The sequence below is a fragment of the Danio rerio genome, chromosome 5 (assembly GCF_049306965.1).
Source record: "Danio rerio strain Tuebingen ecotype United States chromosome 5, GRCz12tu, whole genome shotgun sequence".
Classification (NCBI taxonomy): domain Eukaryota; kingdom Metazoa; phylum Chordata; class Actinopteri; order Cypriniformes; family Danionidae; genus Danio; species Danio rerio.
This window is the reverse complement of record NC_133180.1, coordinates 47,254,657-47,273,615: the sequence shown is the minus strand read 5'-3', so window position 1 is coordinate 47,273,615 and position 18,959 is coordinate 47,254,657. Positions and strand designations below refer to the sequence as shown.

Below are 18,959 nucleotides of genomic sequence, written 5' to 3'. Positions count from 1 at the left end.
GACTTCTAGTTGATCAATTGGAAAAGTAGCAGAAGGTGTATTTTTCAGATGAATCATTAGTTGAACTGCATCACAATCATAACAAATAAAACAGAAGACCAACTGGAACCCGCATGGACCCAAGATTCATACAAAATCAGTCAAGTTTGGTCATAGAAAAATCATGGTTTGGGGTTACATTCAGTATGGGGGTGTGCTAGAGATCTGCAGAGTGAATGGCAACATCAACAGCCTGAGGTATCAAGACATCTGTGCTGCCCATTACATTACAAACCACAGTAGAGGGCAAATTCTTCACCAGGATAGCGCTCCTTTATACTTCAGCCTCCACATCAAAGTTCATGAAAGCAAAGAAGGTCAAGGTGCTCCAGGATTGGCCAGCCCAGTCATCAGACATGAACATTATTGAGCATGTCTGGGGTAAGATGGAGGAGGCATTAAAGATGAATCTAAATAATCTTGATGAGCTTTGGGAGTCCTGCAAGAACGCTTTCTTTGCCATTACATGTGACTTTATTAATAAGTTATCTGAGTCATTGCACAGATGTATGGATGCAGTTGTCCAAGCTCATGGGAGTCATACACTATAGTAATTCTTTTTCCACTGCATCATGACTTTATATTCTATATTATTTCTGTTAAGTGACAAGACTTTTAGTCTAAGCAAGGTCAGACCTTACTGTCCTAATTAAATAATTATAAATCAAGGCATGATCATGTTTTATTTGGTAAAATAAGCGTAATCTAGAGGCCTTTACCTTTTATTTAAACCACTTCTGATACCAAATCATCAACTAAAAGCCAAGTTATTGTTTGTTGTTGATACTTTGTCAGGATGTGTACCTATTAAAGGAAAAATTACCTTATTCCAAGTAAATATGTTGGAACAGATGACAGGAAATACTGCTTTGTGTCTGTTGGATCATTTTGGCGGGGTTGTAGTGTACACTAAACAAATATCTATTTTTTACATTATATAAACACACATTGTTGAAACAACACTATGCACTCAACTAATAAACAGACATATTTATTTATATTCTTCAGAAAATGTCCATATCATTTTTTTTTCTGGATAAAATATCAGCACGTACTTCCGCAGCTTTCGTAAAAGAAGGGCCAAATTGTATGGTATTACGGGGCATAGCGTGCCATGACTTTTCTAAAAATAAAAAATAATAACAAAAGCAGAATAAGTGTATTTGGTATTGTCTTCAGTCTTCTGCTTGATTGTGAATTAGCCAAAAATTAGCATTTCAATGCATCCCTATAAATCAATGTTATGCTTCAGTTTTTTTTATTGTGCACTTAACTGCCTGCTATTGATAATATGCAGTTTAAAAATGCTACATTAAATGAACTTCTAATACATTTAGAGCCAATGAATGTGCAATCAATTTGCCACTTTTGTTTGTTTCAAGGTTGTTTTATCAGTGTTGTGTGTAGTGTTTGTGTTTCCCACTTGCCTCTGACATCCACCACCTACAAGATCAGAGGATATTGTGTGATATTATGGGATTAATGTGCTTTTTGCTTATAAAATAGATTGAATTTAAATGTTGTAAAGTTAATCAATTTTATTTTCAATTATATTTAAAATTTAATGAGCTCTGTAAAAAATTAAAGGTTCCTTAAGGTAAACCTTAAGGCGTATTTTCAGAGGACTCTGAGGGAGTTTAATGGTTCAATAAGAGGGGGAACCCTCTTATTAAGAATGCTCAGGAACCACTTTGGGTGCTTTGAGACACCATTTCCCAAACTCAGCTCTTAAATGTTTGTTTTCCCCTCCCTGTCTAATTTAATTTTCATACTAGCATGTTTAATTATTAATATAATAGACAAACTGAAAACTAAAGTCTGTAGATCTTTCTGTGTGTATAATAATCCATATCTAGTGGATTTCCTCCAGGTGCTCCGGTTTCCCCCACAGTCCAAAAACATGCACTATAGGTGAATTGCGTACGCTAAAATTGTCCATAGCGTATGTGTGTGAATGGGAGTGTATGGCTGTTTCCCTGTGATGGGTAGCAGCTGGAAGGGCATCTGCTGCATAAAACATATGCTGGATAAATTTGCGGTTCATTCCACTGTGGGGACCCCAGATTAATAAAGGGACTAAGCTGAAAAAAAAAATGAATGAATGAATGAATGAATAAATATATATATATATATATATATATATATATATATATATATATATATATATATATATATATATATATATATATATAAAGAGAAAAAAAATTATACCTGTGGCTCCTGATGATACATTGATGTCTTCTAAAGTGAAACGATGTAAATTGCCAGAAGGAACAAAGTGAATGAAAAACTGAGCATTTATTTATCCATGAAATAGTCCTGAATGCTTTCACATCTGTCTGGAGCAAGAATGTCTTATTGCATAATGCCGTATATGCAGACACAACTGTACACGTTAGCTTATGCTGTTTATTTACACAGAGAAAGAATGTGTGTTGTATTGTTCATTGTGCTAACAATGAATGCTGTAACCTGTTATAAAAGTTGTAAATTAACAAATTAAATAATTCATAAAATATGTCCAGTTTCTTACACAAAAATATTTTCAGGAGTACAATGAATAATCGAGTGCCATGTATTAATTTTGCTGAACTGCATTTTCTGAATCGACAAGAACCACAGTGTCAACTAAAAGTCTTCTTTACAGTTTTACTGAGGAAAAGGTTAAACGCATCAACATATTTCATATACATGTAGCACATATACCAGCATGCAACAAGCAAGGCAGACCACACAGACTCAATGAGCATGAACTTGCAGAGAACACTGTTCAACAGTTCTGTATAGATTTTCACATCTCAAACAAGCTTAATGATTCATATTGTAAAATAAAATGGCAGACTTGTGAAAAACAGAAGGCGTCATTAGCCTTCGCATGTCACATCATCTGTAAACTGGAAAAGCTAGCCCCAACTATTCTGGTGAGTGCGCACTGTATAGTGTGAGAGTAGCAGAAGTTGAAAGTTAGATAATGATTATATCGGTTAAAATTTGATATTTATTTGAAAAGGATTATAGTATTTTCAATATGTTTATGTTATATTATGTTTATAAGGGCATACAAAATGGAAGAAATGTTTATATAGTTTTTACTGGTTTCACAAAACACATTCATTTACGCTGAGGAACAGAGGGCAAGCACAACTAAAGCAATGGTCCTCTTCAAGACTTTACGTTGGTTTGTTTTTTAACTGCTAAAAGGCCTAAGGTTACATCGTAATATGTAGCTTTAAAGAGTAGCCAACACCTGTGTGAACTTATCCAATGATAAGCTACACAATCCTCAATTGTCCTTTTTCACAAGACTGATCCTATAACATTTGTGAGTAAAATCAATTTCATTTTACTTATACATGAATACATAAATACATTACTTGGTCAACATGCAGTATAGAGTCACAGTATTCAATAAAAAGCTTGTCTGCCTGTTAAAGGGATTGTTCAACCAAAACTGAAAATTTACTATTTACTCACGACAAGGGGTTTTAAATTTTTCTTTCTTCTGTTGAACACAAAAGATGACATTTTCAAGCAAGCCGGAAAACTGTATCGTGATTCCCATTGTAGGAAAAACTAACACTATTGAAAGTCAATGGTTACAGCTATATTAAATATATATTTTGTGTTCAACAGGTTTGGAAAAAGAGAAGGGTGAGTATATAATAACATTTTCATTTTGGGGTGTACTATCCCTTTAAGAACACTTACATTTTATAACAATTTGGGTACACAGGGTACACATAATTTTCCCTTTAAATATATACAGCAAAGAACACTACTGAGGAACAGTACTGAATTCACTTCAAAACAAATGGACACTGTCAGTGGTTATCAGCTGATAGATATGGGCCAGTAGGGGCATTCTGCGCCAACTGGTAGGGTCAGAAGGCTTTTATCATCCATCCACATGGTTAAACAGCTACACTAATAAAGAAGATTCCAGATCTCCTGGAGACTCCAGTTTTTACATTACTGTGATAGTTGGGGTTGTGTAGGGGTAGATGTTAACAAAATACAATTAATGGGAAATTTAATTCAATCGTTAACTTCCGGTCACAGCTGAATGTGATCTATAGCTGATTAACCAAGTGGATGGATAGTAATAGCCTTCTAAGCCTACTAGTAGGCGCAGATGGCTTCTACTGGCCCATATCGATCAACTGATAACCACTGAAAACGCCCATTCAATCGAGTGATAACATTCGTATTGCCTGATTTATTTATTCATTAAGCGTCAATTAGTAACTTGCAAAAAATAATATAGATCATTGTTGATATGATGCAGTAAGGCTTGTATTCATTCAGGGACCAATGCATATTACTAGCACATTGGCTGTTTGTTAGCACTTTATTGATGCCTTATTATTCTGCATGACCACATTTGAGATCCTGTAATTCTACCCTGTGCCTAAATTTATTACCAACCAAATTATAAATAAGCATCAAATCAGACGTTCAGCAAATACGCCAGTCATAGTTACTGGTTCATTAAAAGGGAGAAATGGTCCCCCAAACTACAGTGCGACTAAAACTTTATTAAACAACACAACAATAAAAGGAGCCTATGAGGTGATTCTAAAATGATTTTGTCAAGATTTTTCTGGCTGATCTGGCAGCTGTGGATAAAGCTTAAACTCCTGATATGGAGGTGGAGCTGATGTGCTTGACTGATGTGTAACTGAAGGACCAAACTGGCCCGGAGCTCCACTGTAATAAGAGGGAGCGGACTGACCTGGAGGTCCAGGAAAAGCAAGAGCCCCAAATTGATCCAGGGGAGGTCCAGGGTAACTTGGAGGTGAAAACTGACCAACGGGAGGTCCAGGGTAATCAGGAGCACCAAGCTGACCAGGTGGTCCAGCGATATTTTGTGATTGGGCTGATGGAGCTGTAGGAGGCGGGTTGGGGCCTGCACTGCCTGGCTGTGGCTGATTCCAAATTCCAAAGTCACTTTTTGTAGAGCCATTTGCACCTGATACAGGCTGAAGAGGAAGAACCACTATTGGGAGTTTGATCTCTGGATCTGATGCATATTTCACATCCAGGTAAACCTAGACACAAATGACAAACCAATTATTTGATTGAGACTGCACAGACATAAAGTCATCTCTGTTTGAGCCTTGTTTTAAAGGACTGTAAACACATCAAGATCCAGCTTTGATCACACAGTCCACATCACTTTAGGTGTCATTAAGTGTGTTTGATTTGAACCATGGCTGCAGACGGCAATGAGACGAGCCGAGTACACTTGGGTAATGGAGATGAAAACAGAGCCTACAAGTCAGACAGTTTGGGTGCTCTTTGCTGCAGTCATGACAGACCACGTCAACGAACGATGATGATCACATTGTATAATAAATAGACTGGTATTTAAGTTATTCAATATTTAAAAAATGTCATATGACAGATACTGTAGATGCAAATAAGTCATGCAGCTGAATACATCTGTGTGAAAATGTACAAAATAAACAACAAATAAGCAATAAACAAACAAAAAGAGATGAAGTAAAATAAACCTAAAACACACGTGATCAATGACATGGTGAAATATCTCTGGAGTCAAGGATTTAATGATACTTTGATGCCACTTATGACAGTGGCATCAGCACCTACTCAAAACTGGCATAAACCACTTTTGATTGGTCTGAGGCATTGCATAATGTCACTCACTCACTTTCGGCTTTGTTGTTGATTTATCAGGGTCGCCACAGCAGAATGAACTACACCAATTACTCTAGTATTGTTTTAATACATTTTAATCTGTTATTATCTGTTTTTAATCATTTTATTCTTTGTTCTTTCTTTTATTACTGTTTTTATGAAGCACTTTGAATTACCATTGTGTATGAATTGTGCTATTTAAACAAACTTACCTTGTCTTCACAGTAAAATCTTCAGAGTAAAATTTACTCAGTTCAGATAACATTTGGTCCCTCTCTAAATTGAGCAAAATTTACTCAGCAGCAGAGTTAAAGTTAATGAGACAATGATGGGGTTAATTACATGATGATTGAGCACTGATGATGACACCTGCTGTTAATAAGCAGAAACAGAAGAGAAGCAGCAGCAGCTTCGCTCATTGGTTACCTGATTGACTTTATTTCAGTCAGATGTTCACAAAAGTCCATATGAGATTTATTGAGAATTAACCGTTTTAGTTATTTACATTTTACAAAAAAAAAAAAAAAAGTTTTTTTTTTTTTTCGCCTGATGTCACCATCATGGAGAAAAGTGGTTGATTTACTTGGACTCAATTTCTAATGTTAATTTTCTTTACTTGCAATAACAAGTATAAAAAGTGCACATGTGATCAAGTAGATTGATCCTGTGTGAATTCTTACTCTTGATAACAGTAACTGTACAAGAAATTATGATTAAATGATGGATTATCATATAAGAAACAAAGTTCAGTGTTATTCAAGAGAATGGATCTCAACTGTGGTATTATATTAAAATACATTGAGCATCTAAATCACTTTAGAGACACAGACATCAATAATCAGTGTATCTATCTCAACAGTGGTTAGAGATTTTTTTTGGCTGCTGTGCATGTTAAGACAATAATACGACATTCATCCATAGTTCCCAGCATGCACTGTAGGAAAATAAAACTCACCATAGTTGAGAAGCAAACGCTGATTCTTTATGTCTGTGGGCTTTGAGTCTTTGAGATGTTCAATGTGATCTGATAAAGGTATTGGTGAGCTCCATTTTCTTAATACAGTGCTCCTTTTGTGATACATTATTCAAACTTAATAAGTCAAAACCAATTTTACTGATTTGACCAATGACTAACCCATCACAGAGTCAATTATCCAGAGAACACCTGGGGCCTGTTTCAGAAAAGAGGTTAACTGAAAACTCAGAGTATTTTAACCCTGAAATGAGAGAAACTCTCGGTTTTCAAAATGGCAGGTTTGTTAAACTCGAGAAAGCAGGGTAAGTCAAGCCTGTTTCTGAAAGAAAGGTAACTTTAACTCAGAGTCAGTTACTGTGGTAACTTACTCTGTGAATCTAACCTGGTCAGAAGCAGGTTTTATTCTCTAAACTCAGAGTTTCTGTCTGTCTCCTCCCCTTTTTTAAAGATGAAGCGGCATTTCTCGCCTTAGCCTTACGTTTCCACCCACCTATTTTAATGCTCATTTTGGATACGTGCATAAAAACGATTGATAGAAACGTCATGATGCACATAACTTTTTAAAATATGCATAAAAAACGTGCATAACTGAGTAGGATAAACTTTTATTCGATAGAATATGTGCGCATAAACTACGATGGAAACACTTTTACTAAACAAATTACAGTACGTACATTAAAAAAAAGATCATGATCATATGATAATGAAAATGTGTGTAAATGGACAAACCAGCAAGCTGAGCACACTGTAAAATGTCTTAAATATTGTTTTAGTCATTCTAAAATGCCTTAACTGTTTCAGTATTAGTGTATATTATTAATTACCTCCGAACGTCTGGTGCGTGTCAAGCGTTTCCGTGTCTCATGGCCCCCACGTGTTCATTGTGTTTCAGCATTGTCTTCTGACATCGAGGCGCAAGTACATTAATTAGGCTAAATAAAGAATATATTGACGCAGCTTCTTCTACCACAGTAAATTCTGTTTTTACTGTTGATATTTGGTGCCAGTTTAATCAGGAAGTGAAGATTTTTTTCTCTTTGACTCGTTGGATGGAATTTTATTCGCATCTTTTATGCAATATTCCAGTTTTGCACATAAATTTATGTAATATATTTGGATGGAAACATAGCTATTGCCTACATTTTAGTCACACACAGAAGAACTGTACGAGAAAAGCTTATCCTTTTTTTAATAAATAATTAAATTAAATTCACCTTCGACATGCATGTAACTAGATTAATGGGATTATTATTCTTTCTAAAAATTATTTTTAGTACTGCTTACCTTCTAAATGTTATATTAACCTCTATCACTTGATCAATAAAAAAGGCAGACACACAAGTGCACTGTTAAATCATTTAAAACTAATAAATGTATAAAAAAGTTTAGAAAAAAATATATAAACGTCACAAATTACATTACTTATTTTATTATACTTAAATATTTAAATACTTAAAAAGTGAAATTAGGCATTAACTTGAGCAGCTGTTTTCCCACGCTAACTGTCTCTTCTTCACTGATGGTTGTTTCTTTTCAAATATATACACACTCATATTTGCTATAACTTTGCATGAGAACATCAAGTTCAGCTGGAGAAAGAAATTGTGATCTCTTTTATAAGATGTTGCCATAGTCACTCGTAATGTCTGCGCTCCATTGATAATGCCTTTTTAAAGTCACGGTGTGCGCGCTTAACTCTGAGTTGGTCTACTCGAAGTTGATTGACCCAACTCAGATCAGCTGTTCTGAAACCGAAAACTCTGAGTTTTTAATCTCTCAGTAAATCAACTCAGAGTTCAAGTTTAAACTCTGAGTTGTTTGAACCTCCTTACTGAAACAGGCCCCTGCTCTCTTTATACAATATTTGCCACAATACACTATTTGGCAAACAAAGAAAAACTAACAGCAGAAATCGAGTCAGAGTCCAAGTAAAGCAGCTACTGTTCTCCTCAATGGTGACAGCTTAAACACAAAAAGTGTTTTTTTTTTTTTTTTAATGTTGTAAAAAAAAAAAGTTAATTCTTTATATTATCACTATATGTAATTTTATAGAGTGTGGCAGAAATAAGGCCAAACAGGTTATTAATAAGTAAAGCTGCTGTTTGTGGAGTTACTTAATGATCCTTTGCTGAGACTTTGAGAGATTTAATGTGTTTTATTTCAGTTTATTTAATCTACGGCTGTGACTGAAGGTAGATGTAGTTTTGTGTTTCTCTTCTCCGTTTCTGCTTATTAACAGCAGGTGTTCATCATCAGTGCTCAATCATCACTTAAATAACCCCATCATTGTTTCATTAACTTTAACTCTGCTGCTGAGTAAATTTTGCTCAATTTAGAGAGGGACCAAATGTTCTCTGAACTGAGTAAATTTTACTCTGAAGATTTTACTGTGTTGCTTTGGCATCTCTGGCATATGTTTTATGCAGAACTAAAGGTATACTAACTTCAGTGCTGGGAAACACCTATAAACTCTCTTATTCACGCACACACACATACACTACAGCCAATTTTGTTTACAAAATTCACCTATACCACATGTCTTTGGACTATAGGAGCAACAGCACCCAGAGGAAACCCATGTAAACACAAATGAACAAGATACCTTTTTGCTGTAAGGTGACAGTGCTAACCACTGAGCCACCATGCATGTATTTATGCATGTATGCATGCATGCATGTATTTGAATGCACCTTTTGCTTTAGATGGGTAGGTAGGCAAGTTACTTTTTTTTATACCTGAAGGTAGATTTGGTTTGCAGTCAAGAGTCCTCATCTCACAACAGTGCCACACAAAAGAACTCACACAGTAACAACAACAAATGCACATTAAGACATAAAACGTAAACATAAAGAATAAATAAATAGTTACTTTAAGTGTCCACCCCCCCCCCCCCCCTCACCCAAGTAAATGTTTAAAATGATCTAAAATATACAAGTCACCAAAACATCTCTGCTTTAGTCTATGCCTTATTTAAATGTCTAATGGCTGCTGGTATGAAACTATTTTTGTATCGTTTCGTTCTGCAGCTTAATACTAGAAACCTGCGACCGGAAGGAAGGAGCTGAAACTCTGAGTGAAGGGGATGAGCAGTGTCACTAAAACTTGAATTTGTGATTTTCTTTAGCTGCCTAGTGTACAAAGCCTCTAGATTGGCTAGTGACACCCCGGTCAGCTTACTGAAACACTTAACTATTTGATTTAGTGAGTTTTTATTTTTGACAGAAAGCTGTAACTCACCCTCAGTCTGTACTCAACCTTGAGGATCCTACAGTTTAGGATTGAGGCTGTAAGGCTGGGAGGAATGGTCAGCACCGTGGTGATGGTTTTCTTTGAGTTTGGCTCAACAGATTCCCCCACCTCTTTAAGAAGGTCATGTGTGTGAATTTTTCTCCTTCCTTTGGCAAAGAAACTGTATTTTTCATACAGGCAGTACTTTGGCTTGATTATTCGGGAAGAGCCATTGTGAATTTCGGCCAAAACTTTTAAGCCCTCTCCTGCAGAAAGACACAACAATTGGGTCATTAGATCATTACTTATCTACAATTACATAAAATGTTAACATGGAAAACTATGTTTCTGTCTGACATTTTTACAAAACTGTCATTCAGTTATTCAGAATTATGTAATGTGTGATAAACAATTCAAGACTGTTCTGTGAACTGTATGTGGTGGATGTGATGCTTGATTAGCTGTAAATGGAACATCAGTCCTGTGAGAAAACGTAATACACACTTATTCCCTACACCTAAACCTAACCCCAACTATAATATACAGTGCATCCGGAAAGTATTCATAGCTCTTCACTTTTCCCCCACATTTTTTGTTACAGCCTTAATCCAAAATGGATTTAATTCATTTATTTCCTCAAAATTATACACACAATACCACATAATGACAATGTGGAAAAAAAGATTTTTTGACATTGTTGCAAATTTATTAAAAATACAAAACCTAAAAAATCATATGTACATAAGTATTCCCAGCCTTTGCTGTGAAGCTCTAAATTAAGCTCAGGTACATTCTTCCTCTGATCATTCATGAGATGTTTCAGCAGCTTAATTGGAGTTCACCTGTGGTAAACTCAGTTGATTGGATGTGATTTAAAAAAAAGCATACACCTGTCTATGGGTTGACAGTGCATGTCAAAGCACAAACCAAGCATGAAGACAAAGGAATTGTCTGTAGACCTCAGAGACAGGATTGTCTCGTGGCACAAGGCTGGGGAAGATTACAGAAAACTTTCTGCTGCTCTGAAAGTTCCAATGAGCACAGTGGCCTCCATTATCTGTAAGTGAAAGATGTTTGGAACCACCAGGGTTCTTCCTAGAGCTGGCCAGCTATCTAAGCTGAGTGATCGGGGGAGATGGGCCTTAGTCAGAAAAACAACCATTTGTGCCGCAATCCACCAATCAGGCGTGTATGGTAGAGCGGCCAGAAGGAAGCCACTCCCCACCTGGAATTTGCCAAAAGGCATCTGAAGGACTCTCCGACCATAAGAAACTAAATTCTCTGGTCTGATGAGACTAAAATTTAACTCTTTGAAGTGAATGCCAGGTGTTAAATTTGGAGAAAACCAGACACTGCTCATCACCAGGTTAATACCATCCCTACAGTAAAGCATGGTGGTGGCAGAATCATGCTGTGGGGATGTTTTTCAGTAGCAGGGACTGGAAGACTAGTCAGGATAGAGGGAAAGAATGAGACATCCTGAATGAAACCTGCTCCATAGTGCTCTTGACCTCAGACTAGGGCGGCGGTTCATCTTCCAGCAGGACAATAGCCCCTTTCACACAGTGATACCGGTAAATATCTGCAAAATTTCCGAAACGACTTAACCGGTATTTTCAAAAAAGCGCTGTTCACACAGGCGAGGACGTTACGGAATTTTCCCAGAAAAGACCGTTCACACATCCATTCCAAAATACCGGTAAATTCTGACATCATTCACCACAAATGAGCTTTAAACGGCTGAGCTTCTATTTGTAAACATTTGACTACATTACAAACTCTGTGGATGATCAGTATTGTGAACAACTTCGATGAAAACATATGATCACTTTCGCATGTCGAGATGTTCATAATATGTGCGTGTGCTGGCGCTCACAGGCTGTTTCACAGGCACACGCAAAGCTTGAAGGTAAACAAACAGCGGCTTATCATAAGCATCTTATCGATGATTATTTACACAGTTGGAATTAAGAAGAACATAAAAACGTTATCTGACTAACTTCTAGCAGCTAAACGCGTCTGGGAAAATATTCAAAGGCTTTTAATCTCACAAACTGCGCGGACGTGAATGCGTCTAACCGTACGTTCACACCGAAAACGGCGAGAGCGTCCAAGGTCGCTCTGGCCGCCCTGGCGACAACGCTCTCTGCCTTCAGCTCCTGCGGCGAGAGCGTCACAACTTGCTACATTGATCTCATATTTAAAGGAGCCGTTGCAGCATATCAGTTACATTCCTGCATAAAACATGTTTCTAGCGTGAAAATGTTGCGCACTTCTTATCAAATTCATACAACAATGGAAGATCAAGTTGCGTGTGGTGTGGCTTTGCTCTATTTATCCAATATGTGTCCATATGTCTAAAATATCCTGAAGCAGCAGTACTGTTTTGTACTGTCACATCGCGTGAGATTCACGCTTTTTTTAAGATAAATTTATATATCATTAATGAACATCAGTAACTCACCAGTAACTTATTTAATGTATGTTCCTGTAGGAAAAATTTTTAAATAATTGGAAATCCGGCGACCGCAATAATCAAACCCTTGGGAACAACTGTGGTCGGAACCAAAGTTCACAGGTCTGTGTTCTCTGAACTGCTATCAAGCGATGGACGTCTTCATTCTGATTGCTTGCCGCCGAACCGCGTCATAGCTCATTACCATAAAGTTCATTTCAACTCTCCTCGACGCTCACGCCGGCGAAGACGCGCCGCGCTGCTCCTCGCCGCCGGCTCTCATTGAAAATGAATGACTTCCGGCTACTTTGACGCTCTCGCCGCTTTCGGTGTGAACGTACGGTAAGTGTTCTGATTGGCTAAAGCAGACGTCTCACGTCAGCAAGTCTAGACGTGCACGCGCTCTTTCCGGCAATCTTCCTTCTGCATTCACATAGCGCAGCATTCTGGCAAATTACCGGTAATGTTACAACTTCTCTTTCCGGAAAATAGCCTGAACGAATTTACCGAATACCGGAACGAATTTACCGGTATTTTCAAAAAGGACCTGTTCACACATACAACCTTTCCGGAAAATTGCCGGTAATTTTCCGGAAAGGTCTGTATGTGTGAAAGGGGCTATTGACACAAAGCACACTGCCAAAATATCAATGGACTGGCTTCACATCAACTCAGTGAATGTCCATGAGGGGCCCATCCAGTGCCCAGACCTAAATCCTATTGAACCTCTCTGGAGAGATCTGAAAGTGGCTGTACATCATTGCTTCCCATCCAACCTGATAGAGCTTAAAAGGGGTACTGCAAAGAGCAATGGCCAAACATTCCCAAAGACAGGTATGCCAAGCTTGTGGCATCAAATTCAAAAAGACTTGAGGCTGTAATTGCTGTCAAAGGTGCATCAACAAAGGATTAAGCAAAGGCTGTGAACACTTATGTACATATGTTTGTTTGTTTTTTTCGGTTATCTATTTGTAATAAATTTGCAATAATCAAAAAAAAAAAATAAATTATATATATATATATATATATATATATATATATATATATATATATATATATATATATATATGAGCAATATCACACAAGTAGCAGTGTTATATGGCAGTATATGGGCACTGGTGGGAGGCGTGTAAGTGTTTTGGCCGAGTGCCTTAGTGCCCCCACCAGTTCCAATATACAGCCATATCACACTACTACGCGTGTAATACTGCGTTTATACAAAAGTTTGACGGCATAATTATGTATATAAAAACAAAATCAAACATGGAGTCTCAAAAACCCTTTTGTATGAGGAATTACTTTCTTCCGCGTTGGATTCAAATCATAAGCTGACAGTTAAACAGCTGAGCAAGCATCTTTTAAAGATTCTAACGACACTTTAGATCTGTAGTGTCTGCTTGTTGCTGTGAATAATACAGCTGTGAATCAGATGCACTGTATTCCTAAAACCAGAGTGTATTAATAGTTGGATAAAAATGAAATACAAGTACATAACCCTAACAGTAAGCCTAAACTTGACATAAATTACAAACTTATACCTTAAATCTAATTGGAATGTTCAACATCCAAGTCCAGGATCAACATAAATGTCCTACTTAGTGATATCAAACTAACCCCATGGATATGAATACATGTAATTCAATCTCTTTAAATGATGTTTATGTGTATCCATGAGTTTATGCTGGACTATTTAAACAGAGAAGTATAAACAGGTATAACCAGTTGTGCAAGTGGTGTGTGGGCTGGTTGCGAGAGGGGGCTACTGGCTGATTTCAAGCTTGAAATGTGTAGCTTCCTTGTCAATTATTTAAATGGTAGAAGCACAATATCTGAAAAGACCACATTCAACATCTTAATCTTTTCTATACAAGACTACTGACAGAGTTAGCATGAAGCTCAAATTTGTTTTATGTCTAGTTTCACATGCAGTTTCATCTTGTTTAAAACATACAGAAACAGGCTGCCTTGAAATGTCTGGGTGAAAAGTGTGCATATCTACTTTGCACTTATTGACAAAGAACATAAACATTATAGAGGTGTTTTAATAAAAAGTTTTACCAAGATAGTATGCCATTTTCTCAGTGCTTATGTTCATGGAGACATTCCCAGAGTTGAAGAACTTCATTTGTTTATCTATGGTTCCATACTGAGGAGCCTAAACAAGTACAAACATAATACTTAGGCAACTGATGCTCAAAAAGACAGAGAGGAACGTTGGGTATACTGTAGATTAGAAAAACACCACATGGCATTTAGTCTTAGTCTTACCATTAGCTCAGGATTGGAAATGTCAGCACTGGGAACATAGTTAAACTCTGCTTTGGCTTTGCTAGACACACGCAATGATCGGCATAGTTTTGTCTCCAAAGTGTAGAGAACTTTTCCAACTGAGCCTTTGAGGGATGATGGGAAGTGCCTGTAAATTGAACAGCATGAAAGTCTCATTGATTGAAATTCTTAAAGATCTAATAGGCCTATATAATTACAAAACAATAAATATAAATAAATACAGGCTAATATAATAACAATAAATAAAAAAGCCTGATTAACTATGAAGTTGTGTTCATTTATATGTGTTCAATGTGCAAAGAATTAACACTTTTCACTACTAAGCAAGTTATAAGCTACTAAACTTGTTTATTTCTTTTGCCAGTAACATTTTTACATATTGGAAAAACTGACATTGCGATATTTAGCTTTTCTGCTATATATATATATATATATATATATATATATATATATATATATATATATATATATATATATATATATATATATATATATATAAACAGAATTTCACAATATGACTAATGAATCTATTTGGAAAGAATTCATCATTTTATATTGATTGTGATGATTTTGTACATGCGTAAAATAATAAACATATTACAACCATAAATTAAAAAAACAAAGATACAAATTAAATAAACAGTGCTTTACGGTTTTCTGGAGAGTCTAACAGTATTAAGGCACAGAAATTAAAAGATCAATTGTAAAATAACTCTAAAACCCTTATAAAACTATTCAACAACATCCATTCTTAGTCACATCTTCTCAGGACAAATTTGAAAAGATTCTGTGATCCACGTCTTTGTTAAAGCTACACATTTTATAATTTCAAGTGCCCAAATGGTTTAAATTCGCTTGAAATCTTGCATAGACACATCAAATGCAGGCCTAAAAAATTCTGTGTTTTCTAGTTAATTACAATCCCAACTCAATAATGCAGATCCTCCGATGTGACTATTGCAGATTCGTACATTCTGATATTGATGCTGAAATGATATACAGTATTATGCAGCAATACATTACAGTAACAGTAAATGAATAATGATTTATTCATATGTTAATTATATGAGTTAAGGCATGTGCTAATCAAAAACTAACTTAACTACAACATATTTGTTAATTATTGTATTGATTATTACATTAATGTATTAAGCCTAACACAGCGCAAGATAAATGTAACCAACATGAAATGTTAATGTATTCTTATGTCATCACTTTACTTGGAGGGGCACATTATCATTAACACATTCTTAACTACTCATGAACTCCTGTGTTTAAACTGTTCATTTTGATGTAGACAGAAAACTTTTTTTATTGTTTAACTGTTTTATTGAACTGTAATGTTTAAAGAGCCCATATTATACATGAAATAGGGTCATATCTTGGTTGTGAGGGTCTCCAACAACAGTCTAATATGCATGCAAGGTCAAAAAACACTTTCATGGTCTTATAATCTGCATTTATTTTTACCTAATTATCCCAGCGACTCCTGTATGAATCGTCCAGTGATTCATTTGTTACCAAACCCCTCCTTAGCGCGAAGCTAATCTGCGCTGATTGGACCGATAACAGTCTGTTGCGATTGGTCGGCTGCCTTCAGTCAGAGAGTGAAATGCCCAACAGCTAATCAGCAATATAAAAGTAATCACAGTTCATACACGCTCGATAGTGTAGGCGTGGATTTTAGCTGCCAGTGGGTCAATGTAAATACAGACTATGGACTTGAAAATACAGAAGACTAACTATTTTATTGAGCAAAAACTCCAACAACTGTCGAGGAGATCTCCTAGCTTGTCTCACTCTGCTTTTTTTCACAGACACACACAAAAACACACACACACACACCTCCGGACGACAACACGCGTGCACATACACAAACACACATACCTCCGGACACAAACGCGCGCACGCACACACTACCCTCTTCCACGGAGCTCCGTAAACAAAGCGGCACATGTCGCGTTTTTAACGTGACTTTGCACGCGATAAGAGAATATAGCCAGTTAACCTGATACAGTACACGCGGTTACAAGTAACAAATCACAACTAAATACATTTGCAAGCTAGAGTCAACGAGGCAACTTTAATCACACGTACTTACACTTGAGAAATGGAGGAAGAAACCCATCCTGACGTCCATCAGTAAGTTACTCTTTACTGATCTTTTTTTTAACAAACGCCGATGAAGTATTCTTTGTATCATGTAGTTTGCAGAAGTTTACAGTAGTTTCCAACTGCTTTGTTATAATGCTGAGGTTTCATCTTTGGGTAGATGCTCAATAATATCCATCTTCACTTCAACCAACCGGCGTGTGTGTGTGTGTGTGTGTGTGTGTGTGTGTGTGTGTGTGTGTGTGTGTGTGTGTGTGTGTGTGTGTGTGTGTGTGTGTGCGTGTGTGTCTGGGTTTCTGTGTCAGAGGGCGGGGCCGCAGGTTTCAAATCTCCCGGGTTTCGCGTGCACGTGAATAACTTGGTTTCGTTAGTACGTCATGGCGAAACACATAATGACTCGGTATCAAGACGACTCATTTGAAGCACTATGAGTCGACTCTTTTATAGATGAATCAACCGTTTTAAACACTGTACTCTTACAGATTTAAGCCTTAGCTGGATACTTCACTTCACTTAGAGCTGTTACACACTACATGGAGGGGAATTTTCAAAAACCCGTAATATGGGCTCTTTAACACAGGAGTTTGAAGAGTTAAGAATGAGTAAATGATATCGTGCCGAAGTAATGACAAAGTTACATTAAACGATAATAAGTGATAATTGATTAGTGATAATTAACACATTAATTAACAAACATGAGTAGCACTTTAGGTCACAATTCATACCATTAACTACTGGCTTACCAGCCTATTACTAAGATAATAACTATTAATTAATAGTTATAAAATATTATCTTTTTTCTGCATCCCCAGTCCCACCCAAACATAACCCCAATTTATCTTACTAACTAATAATAAACAGCTAATTAGTAGTTTATTAAGCTAGTAGTGTTATTAGTGGTTTGTTAATACTATAAATAGTGACTTCAAATAGTCCAAACTTGTTCCAACAGGTAGCCTAATTATTCACACATGAAATCATGTGACTCGCGTAACTCATGTGATGATGTATTTAAGTAAGTTAAAGATTAGTGCATTCCTTAACTCATCACTATTTCATAATAATAATAATAAAACGTTTAGTTTACATATTAGTATATCATTATCTATGTACTGTTATTGTAAAGTGTTGCCAATTTTCCTTTTAAAATACTTACTGTAAGGGCAACTGAAAGGTGAAAGGGTAAAGATGACGACCTGGGGCCACCACCGAAGAGTCTAACAAGTCAAAAAAGTAAATAAAGAAAATAAGCATATTTTTTTCTGTTCATTTTTTTCAATAATAACAATCAAAACACTTACAAGGCTGTCCAGATGGATCCTTCAGCATCTCATGGTCAGTGCCTAACAGATCAAGTTACATCACATGCAAAATGCTGATTAAATCGACTAGGCTTCAATGTCAAAAACTAAAAGAGTAGAGCAGACACCTACCTTGTTTTGTGTCAGTCCGAACAAAAAACCTCTCCACCGAATAAAACTTTTCTTTATCCGAATAACAAACAGTGGTTTTACCGTAATGCTCTGACCAGCAAACATTTGCTTTCCCTTTAATTTTCACACTCAGCGACTGCATTTGAGTGTCTTTCACCACATCCAGAATGACTTGTCCCGATATATAATCCCCGCTGGTGAAAGTATTGTTCTGATTGATAGGATTGTAAATGACAGAAATGTTTTTCACAGTGAGCGACATCGTGCCTCCGGAAGCCAGATTATCAGTTTCTAGCGTCTACCTGACCTGAATGGAATACTTTATAGTGCTCACGTGCGCACACACATCAGGAAACAATCCGTATGCAAATCACTTTCAGATGTGGGTGTGGCGTAGTTATTATATTTTTTTATGTAAGAGCAGACGCAGCCATTGTAAATTAAAGGTGTGGGGTTATTTGAAATAATAGGTGTATATACAGATAAATATATTTAGACTTAAGGCTTAAAAAAGACATATCTTTTTTCAAAAGTTGGTATAAAATTATATTGTGTTTGTTTAAAAAAAACTCTATTGAACTTTATTTTACAGTGACTTTAAGACAAAGTTGGTTTCCCAATTACTCCACAGGACTTGGCTATCGTATTTGTATTTGCCATACCTATAGAACACTATTTTATAAGAGCAGAACTGATTCTTCAGAGATATTGTAAGTTAGAAAAATATATTTTAAAGTTAAAGAATTAAACATATTTTTACGTTGAAGAA

General features: G+C 36.3%; 1 protein-coding gene across 1 annotated transcript; it reads right to left on the bottom strand.

Annotated features, from left to right (window-relative positions):
- Positions 1 to 4,398: 4,398 nt before the first annotated feature.
- On the bottom strand, positions 4,399 to 18,524 carry si:ch211-130m23.2. The gene is made up of 7 exons (NM_001114689.1): positions 18,191 to 18,524; positions 18,059 to 18,100; positions 17,914 to 17,974; positions 14,625 to 14,772; positions 14,415 to 14,511; positions 9,911 to 10,167; positions 4,399 to 5,087 (listed from the first exon to the last, which is right to left on the bottom strand). Exons 1-7 carry the CDS (start codon positions 18,450 to 18,452, stop codon positions 4,629 to 4,631), a joined length of 1,326 nt encoding a protein of 441 aa, NP_001108161.1. The 5' UTR covers positions 18,453 to 18,524; the 3' UTR covers positions 4,399 to 4,628.
- Between the last annotated feature and the right edge of the window lie 435 nt (positions 18,525 to 18,959).